Source organism: Phyllobates terribilis, unplaced genomic scaffold (assembly GCF_046119375.1).
Source record: "Phyllobates terribilis strain yellow unplaced genomic scaffold, ASM4611937v1 Scaffold_5__5_contigs__length_657084704, whole genome shotgun sequence".
Lineage (NCBI taxonomy): Eukaryota > Metazoa > Chordata > Amphibia > Anura > Dendrobatidae > Phyllobates > Phyllobates terribilis.
In genome coordinates, this window is record NW_027362765.1 from 495,926,643 (window position 1) to 495,948,154 (window position 21,512).

Here is a 21,512-nt window from a genome sequence, read left to right on the forward strand (position 1 = left end):
AAATTCTTAGTGGGGTTTTTCCTAAAATTGGTCAGCCGTTGGACTCACTGCATACCCTATAACTGTATAGCAGACCCTCTCCTTTCTAATGGGAACATGTCGTACTTGTTACTGTGGCCATGCTCTGTGTGTCTTTAAATTCTTAGTGGGGTTTTTCCTAAAATTGGTCAGCCTTCGGACTCACTGCATACCCTTTAACTGTATAGCAGACCCTCTCCTTTCTAATGGGAACATGTCGTACTTGTTACTGTGGCCCTGCTCTATGTGTCTTGAAATTCTTAGTGGGGGTTTTTCCTAAATGTGGTCAGCCGTTAGACTCACTACATACCCTATAACTGTATAGCAGACTCTCTCCTTTCGAATGGCAATTTGTCATTACTGTGGCCCTGCTCTATGTGTCTTTAAATTCTTAGTGGGGTTTTGCCCAAATTTTGGCAGCCCTTGCAGTCACACCATGGGTATTACCACTATAGGAGACCCGCTCCTTTATAATGGGAACATTTTTTTTACTGAGACCCTCCTCTATGTCTTTTCAAAGGAGTATTGGGTTGCATCCAAATTTTTGGCAGCCCTTGCAGTCAGTGCACACGCAATAACAGTATAGGAGACCCACTTGTTAATAATAGGAACAGCAAAGCATAGCCGGCTGAAGGCTCTCTAACAATAGCGAGGGCCGACTGCTGGCCTTTGAAGAATAGTAAGGGCCATCTGATGGCCCTATAAAAATAGACTTTCAGAGTACCTCCATCATAAATGAAACAGGATGTGTCTGATGATGTGTCACATACCACATTGCCAGATAAGGTTGTAAAATGTTAAAATTACATTTCCCGGTGAATACATTTGTCTTAAAAAATAACATAACAAAAAACAAAACTTTAGCATCTTTCTTTAGTACAAAAACAGCGTCGCCAATTTAACCTCAATATAATCACATTGTTCAGCTCCTGCACCTCCTCCTCCATCTCCAAAATGACTACATCAGTCACAAGCTGACAGCACTGCAGCACTGCCTTGGCCAAGCGGCAACAGGCTGTGCTGAAGATAACATGCTTAATGCTTAGGTGACAAACCGCCCAGTGCTGCAGAGTTGTTGAAAGCTGTAACACAGCAGCCTGGTCTGTGGCTCTCACCGCTGAACATACAGCCAGGCATGGTCGTGTGTGACAATGGGCAGAACCTGGTGATGGAGAAATGACAGCCGGAGAAGATACAGTTTCCCTCTATGCCAGTCCTTTCACCGAGCTAAAGAATATGGCTGTGGTGAAATACAACTCCCACTGAGAAGCTGTTTCAGATTGAAAAACATTGTGCCAACCAGAGGACTTGATTCTGAGGGCTCATTCCCCCCCCTCGCCACTCAAGAGCCCCATAGCAGCTGCAAAGTTAGCGCTATCGATGAATTCTCCTGAGGTAGAAGCCAGGGCACACCAGAGGATTCTCTGGTGGGACCGTCTAACCCTGCCGAGAAGCAGTCCTGGCTAAGAAAAGTGTGTGGGAAGATTCCCGGACACTCTATGGCTGCTTTTTTACTGAGGAAGAAACACACGCAAACACGGGGAGTACATACAAAGTCCTTGCAGATGTTGCCCTTGCTGGGTTTTGAACCAAGGATCCCAGCGCTGCAATGCTTCAGTGCTAACCACTGATCCAATGTGCTGCCGTTCACCCTCTGATATCTAACAGGCTGGAGAAACTTGCACCTACTGCCACTCTATCTTCAGCTCTTTTGTGAGAAACTGATGTATTTGGGCAGCCACTCAGTCTACCAAATAAAATTCCTGAGAAGGAAATTGGGGATGGCTTCGCTACTGGTACTGGGGGCAGTGCTAATACCATGGCGTTGTACCATAGTTTACTGGAAAATTCCAGGCTGGTAGGAGGAAAGCAAATTCCCACAGAAAAGTACCAGCAGTAATGTTCAGGGACCCATGCTTGTAGAAGGCGGAGACAACACCGGGAGAAATAGTTTCGGCTGGGGACCGAGCATGGACACGTGGTTGTTAAAAGCTTCCGCCTCCACGAGCCTAAAAGACCACATTTCAAGTGCAAGCAGCTGCCCAGAAATCTGGCTGTTTAATATTGCGGCCTGTGGGTGGGTGGCTGGCTGCATACTTGTGCTTGCATTCTAAGTAATAGAAAACTAAGCAGATGGTGGCCTCTATCATCATCATGGCCTCACCTCGGCACTATGAACTCTCCTGGATGAGAAGCCAGTGCCCACAAGAGGAGCCTCCGGTTTTCTGGTAGGTCCGTCCATCCCTGGCTAAGAAAAGTGTGGGGGAATGTTCCTGGACACTCTATGGCTGCTTTTTAATTGTGGATCGGACGTGCTTATGCATGTTATTTCTCAAACCGCATTGCAGATCAGGCCATTGCCCAACTCTGTAGTCATGAAATTAAATGCGCAAAGAAAGATGTTTGTGTGTCAAAGCACCACCGACAAGTTCAAGTTGATGTTGGATGGGCTGCCATTGCTTCTGCAACAAGCTGCATTAGACGACTTCCTGGGAGAAATGACACCCAGAGTAGATATGGTTTTCCTCTATACCAGTCCTTTCACCGAGCTAATATTGAATATGGCTGTGATAAAATACAACTCTCAGCAAAAAAAGCTGTGGACTGGCTCCGTACCGTCCCTGGACACATCCAACTGTCCACGTGTTTGTGGTTAGGCAGCCCTTCCCAGTAAGTGCACTGGGGAGGGCATGGGTAATGTTGTGGGACCTGTGCTTGTAGAAGGCAGAGACGATACCGGGAGAAATAGTGGCAGCTGGGAACCGAGTATGGACACCCGGCCGCCGCCGGCATGACGTTATGAAAAGCTTCCGCCTCCACGAGCCTAAAAGGGCACATTACAAATGAAAGCAGCTTTAGAGGACTTCCTGGGAGAAATGACACACAGAGTAGATACGGTTTCCCTTTATGCCAGTCCTTTCACCGAGCTAAATACAACTCTCAGCAAAAAAAGCTGAGGACTGGCTCCGTACAGTCCCTGGCCACATTCACCTGTCCATGTGTTTGTGGGTAGGCGGTCCTTCCCAGTAAGTGCACTGGGGAAGGCACGGGTAATGCTGTGGGACCCGTGCTTGCGGAAGGCAGAGACGATACCGGGAGAAATAGTGGCGGCTGGGGAACGAGTATGGATACCCGGTCGCCGCAATAAGATTGTGGACAGCTTCCATCTTCACGAGCCTAAAAGGCCACATTTCAAGTGCAAGCAGCTGTCAAAAATTTGGCAGTATAGTATTGCAGCCTGTGGGTCGGTGGGTCACTGGCTGCATACTTGCGCTTGCATTCCAAGGAATGGGGTAGGGACAGCTGAACGCTGCACTGGGACAAGGACGTGGACAGTGATTGTTGCAAGTCTTCAATAACAGGTGCATGGTGGGAGGCATCTTCGCATGTGCCAAGGATCATTTAGAATGGGCACACTTTTAGGCAGTGACCTGGGAGTCAGAAATACTTCCAGAGGTCTTCCTATGCTGTTCCCATGTCTTTTCAGCACTGTATGCATGTGTCTGATGATATCTCACACACCACATGGCCAGATAAGGTTGTGAAATGTTAAAAGGTCATTTCCCAGTGAATACATTTGTCTTGGTTGAAAGCAATACAAAAGTGCATAAACGCATCAAAAACGCTACGTTTGAACATAGCCCAAGGTGTGGAGGAGTATTTTTGGTTTTGGTTATTTATTTTGCCTTATATACAAGTCATTACCCTGGAAAGGATATTCCTTAACATATTTCCCAGGAAAATCCATTTTGGTTTAGTTTTTGTATGTTTTATTGTGAGTCCATAAAAGTGGCGTAAAGCTCTAACAACGTTGTTGACAGCAGTGACCTGGCAGTCAGAAATGCTTCCAGGGGTCTTCCCCACGCTGTTCCCATGTCATTTGAGCACTGTTCCCATCGATTTCGGCAATTTTAGGCCCTCTGCAGACCGCCTGAAAAATACTTGAGTTTCCCATAGACTTACATTGGGCTCGTTGCTCGGGTAGAGCACCCGAGTATTCCAATTTGCTCGACCCGAGCAACGAGTATCCGAGCATTTTAGTGCTCGTTCATCACTATTAGACAGTATTGATAAATATGCTCCAATATTTTTTAAATTGGTTCTTTAGTTTTTAGGAATATTCCATGTGTGCTTTAGAGTATGTGCACACGGCGTCTTTTTGCTCAATAAACATTAAAAATGATGAACATATGTATAACAATGTCAAAATGACTTGCATATGTTCCTTTTTTTTAAAACGGATTTTAATGTTAAAATTCGAATAACCTCCTTTTCCATATCCAAAAATAAAGAACTGAAAAACAAACAACCAAAGTCTGTCTATCAAATTCTGAGTTATCAAAAATATAACCCAAATGGTAAAAAGCACCAAAAAATGCAACAAAAAAGACCAAGTAATTGTATATACCCAAACATGGCTCCGCATGTAAAAAAACAAGCTTCATAAATGGAAAAATAAACAAAGTTATAGATTTTGGAAAATGGTGACATAACGCACATTTTTATTTTAACAAAGTAAAAGTCAGAATTTTTTATGCCACTACAATAAATAAAAGAGGCTATACAGGTTTGGTATAATCATAATTGTACTGACCTTGAGAATCATTTTCATAGGTTATTTTTCCCGCTCTAATGAATCCTATTACAATGAAACTCAAGAACAATGGTGGTAATTGCATTTTTTTATACTATTTCACCTCATTTGAAATTTTTTCAATGTTTAAGTAGATTATATTATGAAGTGAATAGTGTCAATCGAAATTACAACTTGTGCTGCAAAAAAAAGCACTCTTATGGCTGTTGACAGAAGAAATAAAAAAGATGATCAAGATAAAACATCTTTTTTATCCAACAACATCCCCCACAATATTCCAAATAAATCCCAAGGGAAATTTCCAACAAGCTCTCACCTAATTCACCTAATTTTCAATAGGCAGTGAAATGTGGGGCCACACCAGACAGTCAATATTATCATGTTATTAAAATACCAAAACTTTAGCTTCAAAGATTGACAAGGCCATGTGCTATACCCGGGTGTTGTACAAAATACAGTTGTGCTCAAAAGTTTACATACCCTTGGCAGAATTTTACTGTCTTGGCCTTGTGTTAGAGAATACGAATGATAACAAAAAAACTTTTTCTCCATTCATGGTTATTGGTTGGGTGAAGCCATTTATTGTCAAACTGCTGTGTTTTCTCTTTTTAAATCTTAATGACAGCCAAAAACATCCAAATGACCCTGATCAAAAGTTCACATACCCCAGTTCTTAATACCGTGTATTGCCCCCTCTAACATCAATGACAGCTTGAAGTCTTTTGAGGAGTTGTGGATGAGGTTCTTTATTTTCTCAGATGGTAAAGTTGCCCATTCTTCTTGGCAAAAAGCCTCCAGTTCCCGTAAATTCCTGGGCTTTCTAGCATGAACTGCGCGCTTAAGATCTCCTCAGAGTGGCTCAATGATTTTGAGGTCAGGAGACTGAGATGGCCACTCCAGAACTTTCACTTTGTTCTGCTGTAGCCAATGACAGGTCGACTTGGCCTTGTGTTTTCGATCGTTGTCATGTTGGAACGTTCAAGTACGACCCATGCGCAGCTTCAGTCAACCAGTTTTGCAACTTTATAGTGTGAAAAGTCACAAATTTTGTAAAATGTCTCAAAAAATGCGACTTTTCATCTAACGTAAATAAAAACATTCCTAGATGGAACTAGAATAGAGCTGCGCCAAATTTTGCAACTTTTTAAAGAAGTTCAGTTCATGAATCTGACTAAAACATCTGAAAAAGCAATAATTACTAAGAAATCAAAAATTAACTAAACTATAAGACAACTTGAAAAAGGTGCAAATCATTTGATGAATTTGTTTCAAATCACAAAGTCACTAATTGAGAGGTGCTCACCCATAATACTGGCAGAAATGCAGCCCGTATAGGCCACAGCGTGAATGTTCAGCTACACATTACACTTATACCAACAAGTGTGCTGGCTCTTTTGTTTGGTTTTGTTTTTTTTTTATCTAGGACTACAATGGTAAGTTCCAGTTTGCTTAAAGGGGTTGTCCTCTACTAAGACAACACCTTCTTGAACTAAATGTTTTGCCCTGAAATAAAAAAGCCTATATTCACCTCTTGTGCCGGCGCCGTTCCCACAGTGTTGGCACTCGCAGTCCCAGGGCTCCCATGTGGTGGAATGACATATGGTGCCCGGCACCCAATCGCATGAAGACAAAGTCCGGGTGGCAGCTGATCTCTGATTTCCTCTTCGTGATCAATTCGTATGAAGGCAGAGACAGTGACGCCAGCGCTGATTGGGAACTGAGCATCACATGTCATAACATCGCATCACAGCCATGGGACCATGAGTGCTGACACTGCGGTAATGGTGCAGGCAGGGGAGGTGTGTATAGGTTTTTTAATTTTATTAAGGCCAGGCATTTAGTTCAAGAAGGGGTTGTCCTAGTTGTGGACAACCACTTTAAGCAAATTGGAGCTTACCATTGTTTCCCTAGATCAGTTTTTCCCAAACTCCAGTCCTCAAGGCCCCCCACACTTCAGGTTTTCAGGATTTCCTTAGTATTGCCCTGGTGATAGAATTATTATTAAGGCATCAGAAACGGCCACAGGTTCTCTCACCTGTGCAATACTAAGGAGATCCTGAAAACACAATGCGTTGGGGTCCGTGAGGACGGGGTTGGGGAAACACAGCTCTAGATAAAAAAACATCTAGTGGACAACCCCTTTAAATTGTTTTTTTCATGAACAAAATTTGTCTAGAGGTTCTAGAATAGTAGCGATCAGGGGCCAACACTAAAAAAAGAGGCCCCTATGTAGGGCTGGATTAAGACAATATGGGGCCCTTGGCAAAAGTTTAAAGTGGGGCCCCAAATGCTAACATATTGCATGATCACAAAGAAGCATTTTGGTTGCATTTACATGAGCTGAGTTCAGGCTGTTAAACGAGCGCAACCAACAATACTCAAGTCTTTTTCAGCTCTTCTAAACTCCCGTCCAGTACAGTGCCTGAGGTGACATCATGGTCACATGACTGTAATGTCCCCGAAGGTCCTTAAGCAGTCTCAACATCAGAAATTAGATTGATAATGCAGAGCTATTATCAATCTCATTTTTCTATAGACATTGGGGACCCCTGGAGGAGTGCGAGTCGTTGACAATTTCCCAAGTAGCTTCTCCTCAACGCCGACCCTGGTCCTGTGCAAGAACAAGAAAGGACCTCTATTTTTTTTGTGATTTCTGTATGGCTGCCATATAGTAGAATCAAATTGTGTTCATTATACCAATATTGATAATACTCAATGAAAAGTGTACATGGTTATTGTAGGTATGTGTTGTGATAAATGTGTTATATAATATTCATTGTTTTCTGTGCTTATATTTTTATTCTAGTTTGAAAAAATGTTACTGCACAGCGTCATGATTATCTCTTTGGCACTAGCTGGAGGAAACTGTGACATATGTAGTGAGTATTATTCACACAAATGTAATCAAATATTTGTAAGATGTATTGTCGGTGTGGGGAAAATATAAAAAAGACAAAAAAATTTAGTAATTGGACATGAAGATACTGTCTGAATATCCCACAGTACAAAGGCATTAACAGTTCAATAATAATTTAGGTGAAAAATTTACATTGTAAATCCTCATTTATGGTTAATTTTAGATGATCTGCCAGCACTCTTGAACATCTTTTCTTAAAACACTAAGTTGGGTGATTACTCTGTTATTTTTATGAAAGCAATAATAAATTGCCAGATGGGTGTTACTGTGTCCCTTGTCACCAAGGTGTGTCCCACCATAGTCAGCACCGATTGGACAGTGTCAAAATGTTTAGTCATAAAAACTTTTGACAAAATAAGGAAATCACTTAGGCCCAATTCATCAAAGTGATTATGCCAGAATTTTGGTGTATATCGCTTTGAACAGTTGAAAAATGGTTACGCTAAGCAGAGATGTGCAACATTTCAACAACCTTTGGCGTTTTCATGACAGTTTCACCAAGCTTCTCCCAAATGTGGGGAACAAAGGTAAGATGATGGCCACAGCTTGTCAGATTTGTAGAGAATTGCACAGATGCTCCTGATTCATTACAGTTGTGTGCCTCTTAATGTGCTACATATGCGCCAAACTCTGTGTATGACCCTAGCCTGTGGTGCTGTGAACCACCCCAAGAAGTGTACTCTAGTCATGTAAATTTGTGGTGTAAATTATGATGAATGTTCCATTCATGCTTGGTCATGCCTCCACTAGGCTAAGTTCTGCCCACTTTCTAAAAAGTTGTCCGAACTTTTCAGGAAAGTCCTAAAAATGCCTTAAGTCACAATTTTTTTGAGCAAGTATGAGTTATTAATTCGCCCATAGATCTGAACATTTAAAGGGAACCTGTCATGTCATTTCAAGAATCTAATCTGTCCCCAGTGCATTGTTAGTGATGCAATGTGCATCGCTAACACGTTATTTACATCAAAATCAGTGGTCTAATCATAACCCAAAAGCACTCTATGTACTTATATTGTACCTGCTTGTTTAGTCATAGGGGTGTGCTTAATTTTTGTTCAGTCAAGGGTACGATATAAGTATATAAAGTGCTTTTGCGACTAGACCACCGATTTTCTGGAAAAAAAACTTGTTAGTGATGCACATGTCGCCCCCCGGTGGGGCCTTACTGACTGGGGCAGTTTATATGTATATCACGGTGGCTGGCCCAGGGCGGACAGTGCGCCAAAAAGGGGGTTTAGTAAAAATGAAAATAAAAGTTTGTGACGCCACCTGTGGATTCTGGTAAGAGGTTACCAGCGCTGCGACAGTCCACTGAGGCTGATGTTAGGGGCAGCTTTGATGGAACGGCTCCCCACAGGTGGAGCAGGCCTCAGGGCAGCGTAGTATGAATGGAGGTGGGTGCGCTGGGCATTGTGGTGTGGTGAGGAAAGTTGGCGCCAGTAAAGAAACAGACAGAGGCACTTCGTGCAGTCGTCCAGGGCTTTACTTACAGTTCTTTAAGACAATCCACATGTGCTCTTACTGGTGATAGCCTCCCCAGTCACGCTGCGTTCACCGGGCAGGGGTTCAGTCCTCCTTCAAGCAGCTTAGGGGTGCTTGGCAGAACCCCACTTTCAGATGTGCCTAACTTGACCTTTTTCCACACTTGGTCCTTCTCACCGTTGCCCTACGTTGCCCACTCTCAGTCCCGCTCGGGTATGCTGCTGTCCTTCCTGTACGTTGGATCCGGGACCAGCCTGACCCCCTGGGGTTTCGAATGTGGCAAGCACGATCCCTCCTGTCTGCTGGCAGGAGCGGGGCATACGGGTGCCGTCCTGCACGCGCCGTACCCCCTGGGATCCTTTAAGTAGAATGGAGCCTGCTCCCCTCCGGGGCCTCTATCCTGGGCCCTAACTATGGAGCCTGCTCCCTGCTCCCCTCCTCACTGTACTCTCTGTACTGACTGAACTGAACTCAACTGAACCCTAGACCTAATATGGCTTCATATTATATACTTACTGTATATGTGTTTCGTGTATTAACTTCCTCCACCCACACCCACTATTGGTTCCCCCTACCTTCGGCTTCCCCCCTACTCCAGCCAGGGCCAGGCCTCAGCAGAAAACTACATTGCGTCTTGCCCCTCCTGCTGGCCTGGAGCGGTGTAGTGTTGGATGTAGGTGGTTGGGTTTCCATGCAGCACTCCCATCTTACCTGAGAAAAGGGAGACACCACACCTCGGGGTGAGGTGCAGTATCTCTGTGGCGACTGAACCCTCAGGGGCACCACACACATTGCATCACTAACAATGCAATGGGGACAGTGTAGATGCTTGAAATGACATGACAGGTTCCCTTTAAAAGGATTGTCCAGGCATAAAATATTGATGACCTATAGCCTGCATGGGTCATCAATATCAGACCCCCACCCCACCCATCAGCTGCTATTAATTCCGGAGTTGGCCAGATGTAAACATTAAACAGAGCTGAATAGCACAGCTCCATTCAATGCGTAGCAGCTGCTCCCAAGAACTGCAGATCAACTCCTTTTCATCTGAATAGTAGCTGATCTGCAGTACATGGTAATGGCTGCTATATACACTGCTCCAAAAATAAAGGGAACACTTAAACAACAGAATATACAGTAACTCCAAAAAATCAAAATTCTGTGAAATCAAACTGTCCACTTAGGAAGCAACACTGATTGACAATCAATTTTACATGCTAATACAACAAAATAACAATGACAGATAGGACCTTGGATGTAATAGGGGACATACCACTAAACATTATATAAACCAGAGAGACCATAGGTATTTTCAAAACCCCAAAATAACATAATTAAAACACCATATGTTAACTAAAAGAGATAAATGCTTTATTTATGTATTTTTTAAGAAATAACACATAGTTATGAAAAGTTATGTGTGAAAAGACATAACATGAGCATGTGATGCCGCAGGGGGTAGATAGAGACACAGCTGGTACCAAATTCACATTGGACCTACTTAGTGAGAGTAAACACTCTCACTAAGTATGTCTTAAGTATGTCTTACTTAACCCTTTCCATGTGATGCTTGTACTTTTTATGTGTTGCTGAAAAAACCTCTGATGGTTGTTTATACTGTGACTTGTTATAAGTCACTTGATCTATGTTATTTAACTTTTTCAGCACACATTGTCTGTGACTAATGGATTGTATGGGTTGGACTATGTGACCTATTATAGGTCCAATGTGAATTTGATACCAGCTGTGTCTCTATCTACCCCCTGCTGCATCACATGCCCATGTTATGTCTTTTCACACATGTTACTTATACCTATGTGTTATTTCTTAAAAAATACATAAATAAAGCATTTATCTCTTTTAGTCAACATATGGTGTTTTCATTATGTTATTTTGGGGTTTGGAAAATACCTATGGTCTCTCTGGTTTATACATTTTTACATGCTGTTGTGCAAATGGAATAGACAATAGATGGAAATTATTGGCAATTATCAAGACACACTCATTAAAGGAGAGGTTCTGCAGGCGGGGACCACAGACCACATCTCAGTAACAGTGCTTTCTGGCGAACAACCGCTTCCGGTAACCATCAATGAGTTTCTTCCAATGCTCTGCTGGAATTGTAGACTATTCTTCTTTGGCAAACTGCTCCAGGTCCCTGATATTTGAAGGGTGTCTTCTCCAAACTGCCATTTTGAGATCTCTCCACAGGTGTTCTATGGGATTTAGGTCTGGACTCATTGCTGACCACCTTAGAAGTCTCCAGTGCTTTCTCTCAAACCATTTTATAGTGCTTTTGGAAGTGTGTTTTGGGTCATTGTCCTGCTGGAAGACCCATGACCTCTGAGGGAGACCCTGCTTTCTCACACTGGGCCCTACATTATGCTGCAAAATTTGTTGGTAGTCTTCAGACTTCATAATGCCATGCACACTGTCAAGCAGTCCAGTGCCAGAGGCAGCAAAGCAACCTCAAAACATCAGGGAACCTCTGCCATGTTTGACTGTAGGGACCGTGTTCTTTTCTTTGAATGCCTCTTTTTTTTTCCTGTACACTCTATGTTGATGCTTTTTCCCAAAAAGCTTTACTTTTGTCTCATCTGACCAGAGAACATTCTTCCAAAACGTTTTAGGGTTTCTCAGGTAAGTTTTGGCAAACTCCAGCCTGGCTTTTTTATGTCTCGGGGTAAGAATTGGGGTCTTCCTGGGTATCCTACCATACAGTCCCTTTTCATTCAGACGTCGACGGATAGTACGGGTTGACACTGTTGTACCCTCGGACTGCAGGGCAGCTTGAACTTGTTTGGATGTTAGTCGAGGTTCTTTATCCACCATCCGCACAATCTTGCGTTGAAATCTCTTGTCAATTTTTCTTTTCCGTCCACATCTAGGGAGGTTAGCCACAGTGCCATGGGCTTTAAACTTCTTGATGACACTGCGCACGGAAGACACAGGAACATTCAGGTCTTTGGAGATGGACTTGTAGCCTTGAGATTGCTCATGCTTCCTCACAATTTGGTTTCTCAAGTCCTCAGACAGTTCTTTGGTCTTCTTTCTTTTCTCCATGCTCAATGTGGTACACACAAGGACACAGGACAGAGGTTGAGTCAACTTTAATCCATGTTAACTGGCTGCAAGTGTGGTTTAGTTATTGCCAACACCTGTTAGGTGCCACAGGTAAGTTACAGGTGCTGTTAATTACACAAATTAGAGAAGCATCACATGATTTTTCAAAGGGTGCCAATACTTTTGTCCACCCCCTTTTTTAGGTTTGGTGTGGAATTATATCCAATTTGGCTTTAGGACAATTCTTTTTGTGTTTTTTTCATTGAAGACAAATTAAATGAAGAGAATAATACCAAAGAATTTGTGACTGCAATCATTTTCAGGAAGAAACTGAATATTATCTGACAGAATTGCAGGGGTGCCAATACTTTTGGCCAGCACTGTATACTGTATATTTCCAGGTAATATTGACGTGAAATTCTCACCAGATGTCGGTAACAGCCCATCCAATCCACTCAGGCAAAGAAATCACCATAGATGTTCATAAATTAAGAATTTAAAATGAGAAAATTGGTGACCTGTTCAATACTTATTTCACCTGCTGTGTGTGTGTATATACAGTATATATATATGTATATGATAAAACAATAAAAAATGTACATAATGTAACATATTCCTGTTTTCTTAGAGAAGTCTTCTATAGCTGAGATGAAACAAAACATACAGAATATGTTGACATGCTGGGGCAAAGACCCTGATTATAGCTACCCATCAAATCCCACTGGAGGATCAGTTTATGGACACAGGAGCTGCAAGGAGATTAAGAGTTTATATACATATGCTGAAGGTGATATTTTATATATATATATATATGATATATGGTACTATTCGGGGAAGGCAATTCACAAGATTTTGAAGTGCATTTCTGGTAACTTGTGACCATTTAACCATAAAAACATGGATGGACATTGATGTTTATACCAAACTTAGACTCTTTCTAACAATGCAGAGATAATCCTTTAAAACTTAACGTTTATTCTGTCATGGTTAAAATAAGGCTGGTTATGGCAGGTCATGCCTTGTTCATTATGAATAAGGCCAGTGTTGCAATACAGCAGAGCTGTGAGAGTTGCAGTAAAAGTGTTTGTAAATAGACAAAGTTCATTTCTCCTGTACTGTGTTAGTTACTTGTCTCACACTAGTAACTCCACCTTTTATATAAAATTATTTCTGGAGCAGATTCTCATGCAGATCAGGGTTCGGCCCATAGTCCCAAAAAACTCATTTACATATAAGAAAAATGTGGATTTATTTCTCTGGAATAAGACATCAGATTGCAGATATCAAGGTATCATTTTATTCAGCTTCCTTAACAGTTTAGGAGGGTTGAGATTTCCTGACAGATTTCCTTTAAGAACCTTGCTCAGTCATACTGGAATAGGAAAAAGCATCCATTAAGCTATTTGCTACAAAGGAGGTAAAATACATTCCTCCTTTTGTATGTTGCAGCAATAACATTATACTTCACTAAAAATAAGGATCCAAATTCTGAAAATCCAAAATCATAGGCCATTATCCACCAAATGTTACAGTGGACACTAATGTAGAGAGTATTTTCTAATATCTACCAAACTTCGATCTATCCATCACACTACCTTATAATAGAACATTATTCATGAATCTGTTTGCTTACTTATGCACTCATTCAGCCATATACTAAAAACACCTGTCATCTGTTGGGTTCCCCTCTTGTGCCACAAGTATACCTTTAACCAATCCAATAATGAACTTTGAAGGTGTTCTGTGGTATTTGTAAGTTGTAAGGTGAGGCGTCCATGGTCTTATTTTTTTTCAGCACATCTCACAAATACAGAAATCAAACCTGAACAAAATTTTGTAATGTAGCAAAGCACATGATAACTCAGGGTCCATTGCCATTAGAGCATAAAGTTGCCTTGAACTGTAGGTCTCCAATAATAATGTTTAGCTGTATAGTAGGCTTCCAAGCAGGTTGTCAGACCAGACCACCTTCTTCCACTCTTCCATTGTCCACTTCTGATACTGAGCCTTTTATAAGCGATCATAGAATAAAAACCACTGACAGGTGAAGTGAGTACCATAAATTACTTGTGACAATGCTCTGACACCGGTCAAAGAATTATCTATATTGGGCAGCAAGTGAAGAGTCAGTCCTTAATGGTGATGGGTTGGAAGCAGAAACAATGGGCAAGTGTAAGGATCTGAATGACTTTGACATAGACCAAATTATGATGACTGAACAACTGTTTCTAACTTCTGTATGGCAGTTCTTGTGGGGTGTTACTGGTATGTAGTGGATTGTACCTGGCAAAATTAGGTTTGGATGCACATAGAGCATTGATGAATGTGAGATCTTGTCTGACCTATCAGAAAATGTATTGAAATAGAAATGACTGAAAATGTTAACGCTGGCTTAATAAAAATGTTTCAAAACACACAGGACATCACAGCTTGCTGCCAATGAGGCTGCTTACCTAGAGTTATGTCATAGTGCCATGTTCACCACTTTCCACCCCTGGAAGTTTCTACATTGGTCATTTGGGCATCAGAACTAGACCACAGTAACTGTACTCCCTAATTATAATACCTTTTTAACAAGATATTGCACAATGATTCACACTGAAAAAAGTTCAAGAATAGTTTAAGGGACTTGACAAAGAAAGGTGAATTCTTGCCTCCAAATTACCCCTGATTTAAATCTAATTGAGCATTGTGAGATTTTTAGGCCAAATAAGACTGATCCATGGAGCCGCCTTACAGGAAAGATCTGTTGCTAATGTCTTAGCATCAGATATCTTGCATCCTTCAAAGAGTCAGAGCTGTTCAAGCATCACACAGGTGTTGGTGTTTTTAACATCAGAACAGATTGGTGTAAATGTATTTGCTGTTTCTGTAAGCCATTCAAGTATATGACCCAGTTAAACTATTATTTAGATGGAATATACACACTAACCACTGAAGCTGGGACATCGTATCAGACCTACTGTGACATGACTACAAATGGTGGAGGTTGGACATTGGTGGCCAGTGTCCATGAAAATGATATCAAGGGTAAATGTACAGAGGGGGATCGTTGGACCAGCCAATCAGGAAACAATGCCAACAAACCAAAAGGAGATGACAACTGGGCTAACTACGCCACATTTGGACAACCTGAAGGAGCTACAAGTGATGATTATAAGGTTCTTATTTTAAATACTTAGACAACAATAATTGTATTAAATTTACATTTTGTAAGACCATGTAAAGTTTCAGAGTGATTCTCTCTGACTATATAGCCATTCATTTCTTACTGACCAAAGAAGTCCATATATATCATATGGCCATTAAGAAAGCAAGGAGTTGGATCAGGAGCTGAGCCTGCTCCATACTTGGCGAGATAACTTCTTTGATGCTGCAGTCAGAAGTCACGTGGTATCTAAGTCATCAGACACAAATGGGCTGGAACATAAGACATTGCTAAATTTACAATACACAGCAAAGTAGAGGTATTTATGTGTATCGTACCTGTGATCAAGCGATTGAAGTTTCCAGTTTCCTGGAAGACAAAAGATTTAATATAACAAAAATAATTACATGGAAAAAACTATAACACACTCTATAATTCCTATTATTGAAATAACAAAAAATCTAAAAAATAAATATATTTAGTCTTGTGGTGTCCATAAAAGACTAATCTATTCTGGATGGCATTCAGCTGCCCCCCAAAAATGGAATAAAAAGTGATCAAAAAGATGTGTTACCCCAAAATAGATCTAATCAAAAGATACAATTTGCCCTGCAAAAGCAAGCCCCAACATAACCTATTAAACAGAAGAATAAAAAAAGTTAATTCCAAACTAAAAAGATTTTATTTTCCATGTTTCAGCATAACAAATCCCAATGTTAAGGGTGATTTTGAAAACTATAACTTATTCTGCAAGTGTAAGCCCTAAATTATCTATGATACTGAAAAAAGGATTAATAAAAAAGATTTTTATTTTCTTCATTTTTAAAGGGCTTTTGAAAGCCTATGCATGTAATATTATTGACACGTAAAGACTTTGTACTTTACCCAATGAATAAGGGGCGCAGTAGAAATACATCCCAGTATTTTATCAGGAACTAGATATTTTTGTTACCATCATATGTTGAATACGTTGTAAAAAATAATAACTTTGTATGCAAATCCTGTTAAAACATGTTCTCAAGGAAGAATCAATATGTATGTATGTTATATCCCAATTTGTTTCTAGAATCCAGGATATTATGATATTGTCTCTAAGGACTTGAGTTTATGGCATGTACCCAACAAGACACCCTTGTCTAAGTGGAGAAAAGCCGCTATCCTAAGATATCGCACAGACAATGGTTTCTTTACCCAAGAGGGTGGAAACCTCTTCCATCTGTATAATGTAAGTAATCAGCCTGGTCGCTATGACCTATATTGGGTTTATCATTTAACATTTCTATGGCATTTTCACTGTTGGATAATTCTGGACTTTTGTTTTTAGAATATGTGGAAACCATATCACTATAAGTACAGAATATAACATTTTAGCAAATACAGACCACTATCAATAAAAAGTAATGACTTTCAGCCATGGGAAAACAGTTTATCAATAGATCTATAACCAGGGCTGTACTCTCTATATGGCAATTGTTGCAAATTCCAGATGGGCCAATGCCACTTTTGTCATCTCTCTTTTCCCTCCACTGCGAGGTGCTGTAACTTCTCTTCTTGGCAAGCTCTTGTAGACACTTCCAATTCCATGGCAGGTATGTGTAGTTCCATCACCTCCTCTCTAGCCTCATTCTGCAAGGTCAGATGAATTGTGCAATGTGACAACAGAGAGAAGGCGATTAAGAGGAGGCCTGAACAGATGATCATGGGGGTGCAGGGTATTACTCCCTATGTGATCTGGTATTGATGACCTATTGTAAGGATAGGCCATCAATATTAACATACTGGACAACCCCTTTTATACTATGTTTTAACCTCTCAAATGTTTATATAATTCTCTCGTAGATATATCCAGTGGTGTACAATGGTGGAACCTGCCCAGCAAATAATGGACCTGCCATTCCCGTTGTATATGATTTTGGAAGTGCAGAAAAGACCAAAGCCTATTATTCACCAAATGGACAAAGTAAGGTCATTTTTAATGTATAGTAAGATGATTGTAGTCTACATGAATTCAAGAACAAAACTAGTAATTATTTTTCTGATTGCAGAAGAGCTTGTTCCTGGCTTTGTCCAGTTCCGAGCTTTTAATTATGAAAAAGCTGCCCTGGCTTTATGTCCAGGAGTGAAGGTGACAGGGTGCAATTCAGAAGTTGTGAGTATAATAATCCAAATATAATACATACAATATTAACCTTTCTAATATGGGTAATATTTAAGGCAAGCAACTATCAACACCTCACCCTTCCACTTTGCTGGCCATTAGGTTAGAATTTAAGGTAGAAAAATACTCTAAACAAGGAAAAGATAATCCATCTGCACGAAGACGCAAAACTTATTTATTCATAGGTAAGTAGAAATTGGATGATAAATGTTAACATTTCATGTTGATAACATAGCTAGAGACATCTACGCATTTCAGGTGTGTGGCACCAATTTGTACTTACCTACCAATAAAAAAGTTTTGCACTTTCGTGGAGCTGGATTATCTCACCCTTGTTTTGGCTACATTGCATCCAGGCACAGATGCTGTCCATGCTCCAAACTGCAGTGAAATATGACTGTGAGCTTGATTTTTATTTTATTTTGAAAAAGTGCTCTACTTTATTATACACAGGGTGGGCCATTTATATGGATACACCTAAATTAAATGGGAATAGTTGGTAATATCAACTTCCTGTTTGTGGCACATTAGTATATGGGAGGGGGAAAACTTTTCCTGATGGGTGGTGACCATGGCGGCCATTTTGAAGTTGGCCATTTTGGATCCAACATTATTTTTTTCAATTGGAAGAGGGTCATGTGACACATCAAACATATTGAGAATTTCATAAGAAAAACAATGGTGTGCTTGGTTTTAACGTAACAATTCTTTCATGAGTTTTTTACAAATTTATGACCACTTATAAAATGTGTTCAAAGTGCTGTCCATTGTGTTGGATTGTCAATGCAATCCTCTTCTCCCACTCTTGACACACTGATAGCAACACCGCAGAAGAAATGCTAACACAGGCTTCCAGTATCCGTTGTTTCAGATGCTGCACATCTTGTATCTTCACAGTATAGACAATTGCCTTCAGATGACACCCAAGATAAAAGTCTAAGAGGGTCAGATTGGGAGACCTTGGTGGCCATTCAACTCGCCAATCCACTTTCCGGGAAACTGTTCATGTAGGAATGCTCGTACCTGACACCCATAATGTGGTGGTGCACCATCTTGTTGGAAAAACTCAGGGAACGTGTCATCTTCAGTGCATAAAGAGGGCAACACATCATCATGTAGCAATTTCAGATATCCAGTGGCATTGAGGTTTCCGTTGATGAAGAATGGCCCCACTATCTTTGTACCCCATTTATCACACCATACCATCAAAATACGAGATGTGCAGCATTTGAAACAACAGATACTGGAAGCCTGTGCTAGCATTTCTTCTGCGGTGTTGCTATCAGTGTGTCAAGAGTGGGAGAAGAGGGTTGCATTGACAATCCAACACAATAGGCAGCATTTTGAACACATTTTATAAGTTATCATAAACTTGTAAAAAACTCATGAAAGAATTAAGTTATGTTAAAACCAAGCAAACCATTGTTTTTCTTATGAAATTCTCAATATGTTTGATGTGTCACATGACCCTCTTCCAATTGAAAAAAATAAAGTTGGATCCAAAATGGCCAACTTCAAAATGGCCGCCATGGTCACCACCCATCTGGAAAAGTATTCCCCCTCCCATATACTAATGTGCCACAAACAGGAAGTTGATATCACCAACCATTCCCATTTAACTTAGGTGTATACATATAAATGTCCCACCCTGTAGTTGAAGAGGCATTGATAACATACTCCTGACAGGTATCTACTAAAACATGTGCACAACAGGCAGGTATTGTTCATCGTCCCATTCATTAAGCCATACACTGCCGGCAGTTCATGTGTTCTTGCAGAACCTGTTGGTAGGGCATCAAATCCCAAAGCTGAAGTGACTTGGTCTGGAACAACCATATAATTTTACTTCACATATAACCCAGTAGATATATTTTGGTTTTCATTTCTGCTTCTTATATTTGTAGCACTGCATTGGTGGAGGAGGTTTTATCCCAGAAGGAAATCCCAGACAGTGCGGAGATTTTGCTGCCATGGACTGGGATGGGTATGGAACACATATCGGATGGAGTAGCAGCAAAGAAATAATTGAGTCAGCCGTTCTCCTCTTCTATCGCTAATATGATAATGTAATATATAATGATACAACATGATATATTATAATAGTAAAGTGAAGTAAGGTTTGTTATAATAACAGGTTCTGCAAAGTGTTAGAAATTACACCATAAGAAAATTTCAATTTTACATGCGAGAGCATATGAAATTGCACTTTATTTAGGGCTTAAATAATACCTATTGAATAAATATAATGATAATTCTTGGCAACTTAAAAGGAATATAGAGATCTAGCTTTACCTAGATTTTACCTTTCTGACATATAATACAACTATTACTAATAGAAAGACATTTTAATTCAACATACTTTGATATTTGTGCACATTTGTCTTCTTCAAGATTAAATGAATCTTCCTGCAATCTCATGTGGTATTCCTATATTTGCAAATATTAACAAGTAAAATGTGGGTGTTCTGCAGAATAAGACTTTTGAATGTCAATGGGTAACACAACTAGGTAGAATTTATTTATACACGTATACATCACAGCTATATGACTATACGTATTTTTGATGCTAAGTGATTGTCCTGAGTCTATCAATGATCAATGTAGAGAAGATGAAGGGGTGATTCCAGCACAACCATCCAGGTAGGACAAAAGGCTTTCTTTATTCGAACATGGTTAAAAGTTCATAAAACAGAGAAAACTCCTGACACGTTTCTGCATACTTGGATGCCCTTATTCATAGGATGTCATGCAGAACAAATAGGTAGGTATATACAGTACAAACCAAAAGTTTGGACACACCTCATTTAAAGATTTTTCTGTATTTTCATGACTATGAAAATTTTACATTCACACTGAAGGCATCAAAACTATGAATTAACACATGTGGAATTATATACTTAAAAAAGTGTGAAACAACTGAAAATATGTCTTATATTCTAGGTTCTTCAAAGTAGCCACCTTTTGCTTTGATGACTGCTTTGCACACTCTTGGCATTCTCTTGATAAGCTTCAATAGGTAGTCACCGGAAATGGTTTTCACTTCACAGGTGTGCCCTGTCAGGTTTAATAAGTGGTATTTCTTGCCTTATAAATGGGGTTGGGTCCATCAGTTGTGATGTGCAGAAGTCATGTGGATACACAGCTGATAGTCCTACTGAATAGACTGTTAGAATTTGTATTATGGCAAGAAAAAAGCAGCTAAGTAAAGAAAAACGAGTGGCCATCATTAATTTAAGAAATGAATGTCAGTCAGTCCGAAAAATTGGGCAAACTTTGAAAGTGTCCCCAAGTGCAGTTGCAAAAACCATCAAGCGCTACAAAGAAACTGGCTCACATGAGGACCGCCCCAGCAAAGGAAGAACAAGAGTCACATCTGCTTCTGAGGATAAGTTTATCCGAGTCTCCAGCCTCAGAAATCGCAGGTTAACAGCAGCTCAGATTAGAGACCAGGTCAATGCCACACAGAGTTCTAGCAGCAGACACATCTCTACAACAACTGTTAAGCGGAGACTTTGTGCAGCAGGCCTTCATGGTAAAATAGCTGCTAGGAAACCACTGCTAAGGACAGACAACAAGCAGAAGAGACTTGTTTAGGCTAAAGAACACAAGGAATGGACATTAGACCAGTGGAAATCTGTGCTTTGTTCTGATGAGTCCAAATTTGAGATCTTTGGTTCCATCCACCGTGTCTTTGTGCGACGAAGAAAAGGTGAACGGATGGACTCTACATGCCTGGTTCCCACCGTGAAGCATGGAGGAGGAGGTGTGATGGTGTGGGGGTGCTTTGCTGGTGACACTGTTGGGGATTTATTCAAAATTGGAGGCATACTGAACCAGCATGGCCACCACAGCATCTTGCAGCGGCATGCTATTCCATCCGGTTTGCGTTTAGTTGGACCATCATTTATTTTTCAACAGGACAATGACCCTAAACACACCTCCAGGCTGTGTAAGGGCTATTTGACCAAGTAGGAGAGTGATGGGGTGCTACGCCAGATGACCTGGCCTCCACAGTCACCAGACCTGAACCCAATCGAGATGGTTTGGGGTGAGCTAGACCGCAGAGTGAAGCCAAAAGGGCCAACAAGTGCTAAGCATCTCTGGGAACTCCTTCAAGATTGTTGGAAGA

At 40.7% G+C, this 21,512-nt stretch overlaps 1 protein-coding gene across 4 annotated transcripts in view; it reads left to right on the forward strand.

Annotated features, from left to right (window-relative positions):
* Positions 1-19,795, forward strand: part of LOC141271289 (intelectin-1-like) — a 65,961-nt gene extending 46,166 nt beyond the window's left edge. For all 4 annotated transcript variants that reach the window (XM_073681406.1, XM_073681407.1, XM_073681409.1 and 1 more), the window contains 7 exons: positions 7,419-7,491; positions 12,706-12,864; positions 14,991-15,238; positions 16,292-16,450; positions 17,065-17,185; positions 17,271-17,374; positions 19,288-19,795. In XM_073681406.1, coding sequence (XP_073537507.1) covers positions 7,428-7,491; positions 12,706-12,864; positions 14,991-15,238; positions 16,292-16,450; positions 17,065-17,185; positions 17,271-17,374; positions 19,288-19,440 — 1,008 coding nt within the window. In that variant the 5' untranslated portion in view covers positions 7,419-7,427 and the 3' untranslated portion in view covers positions 19,441-19,795. The remainder of the gene's footprint in view (positions 1-7,418; positions 7,492-12,705; positions 12,865-14,990; positions 15,239-16,291; positions 16,451-17,064; positions 17,186-17,270; positions 17,375-19,287) is intronic.
* Positions 19,796-21,512: the final 1,717 nt, after the last annotated feature.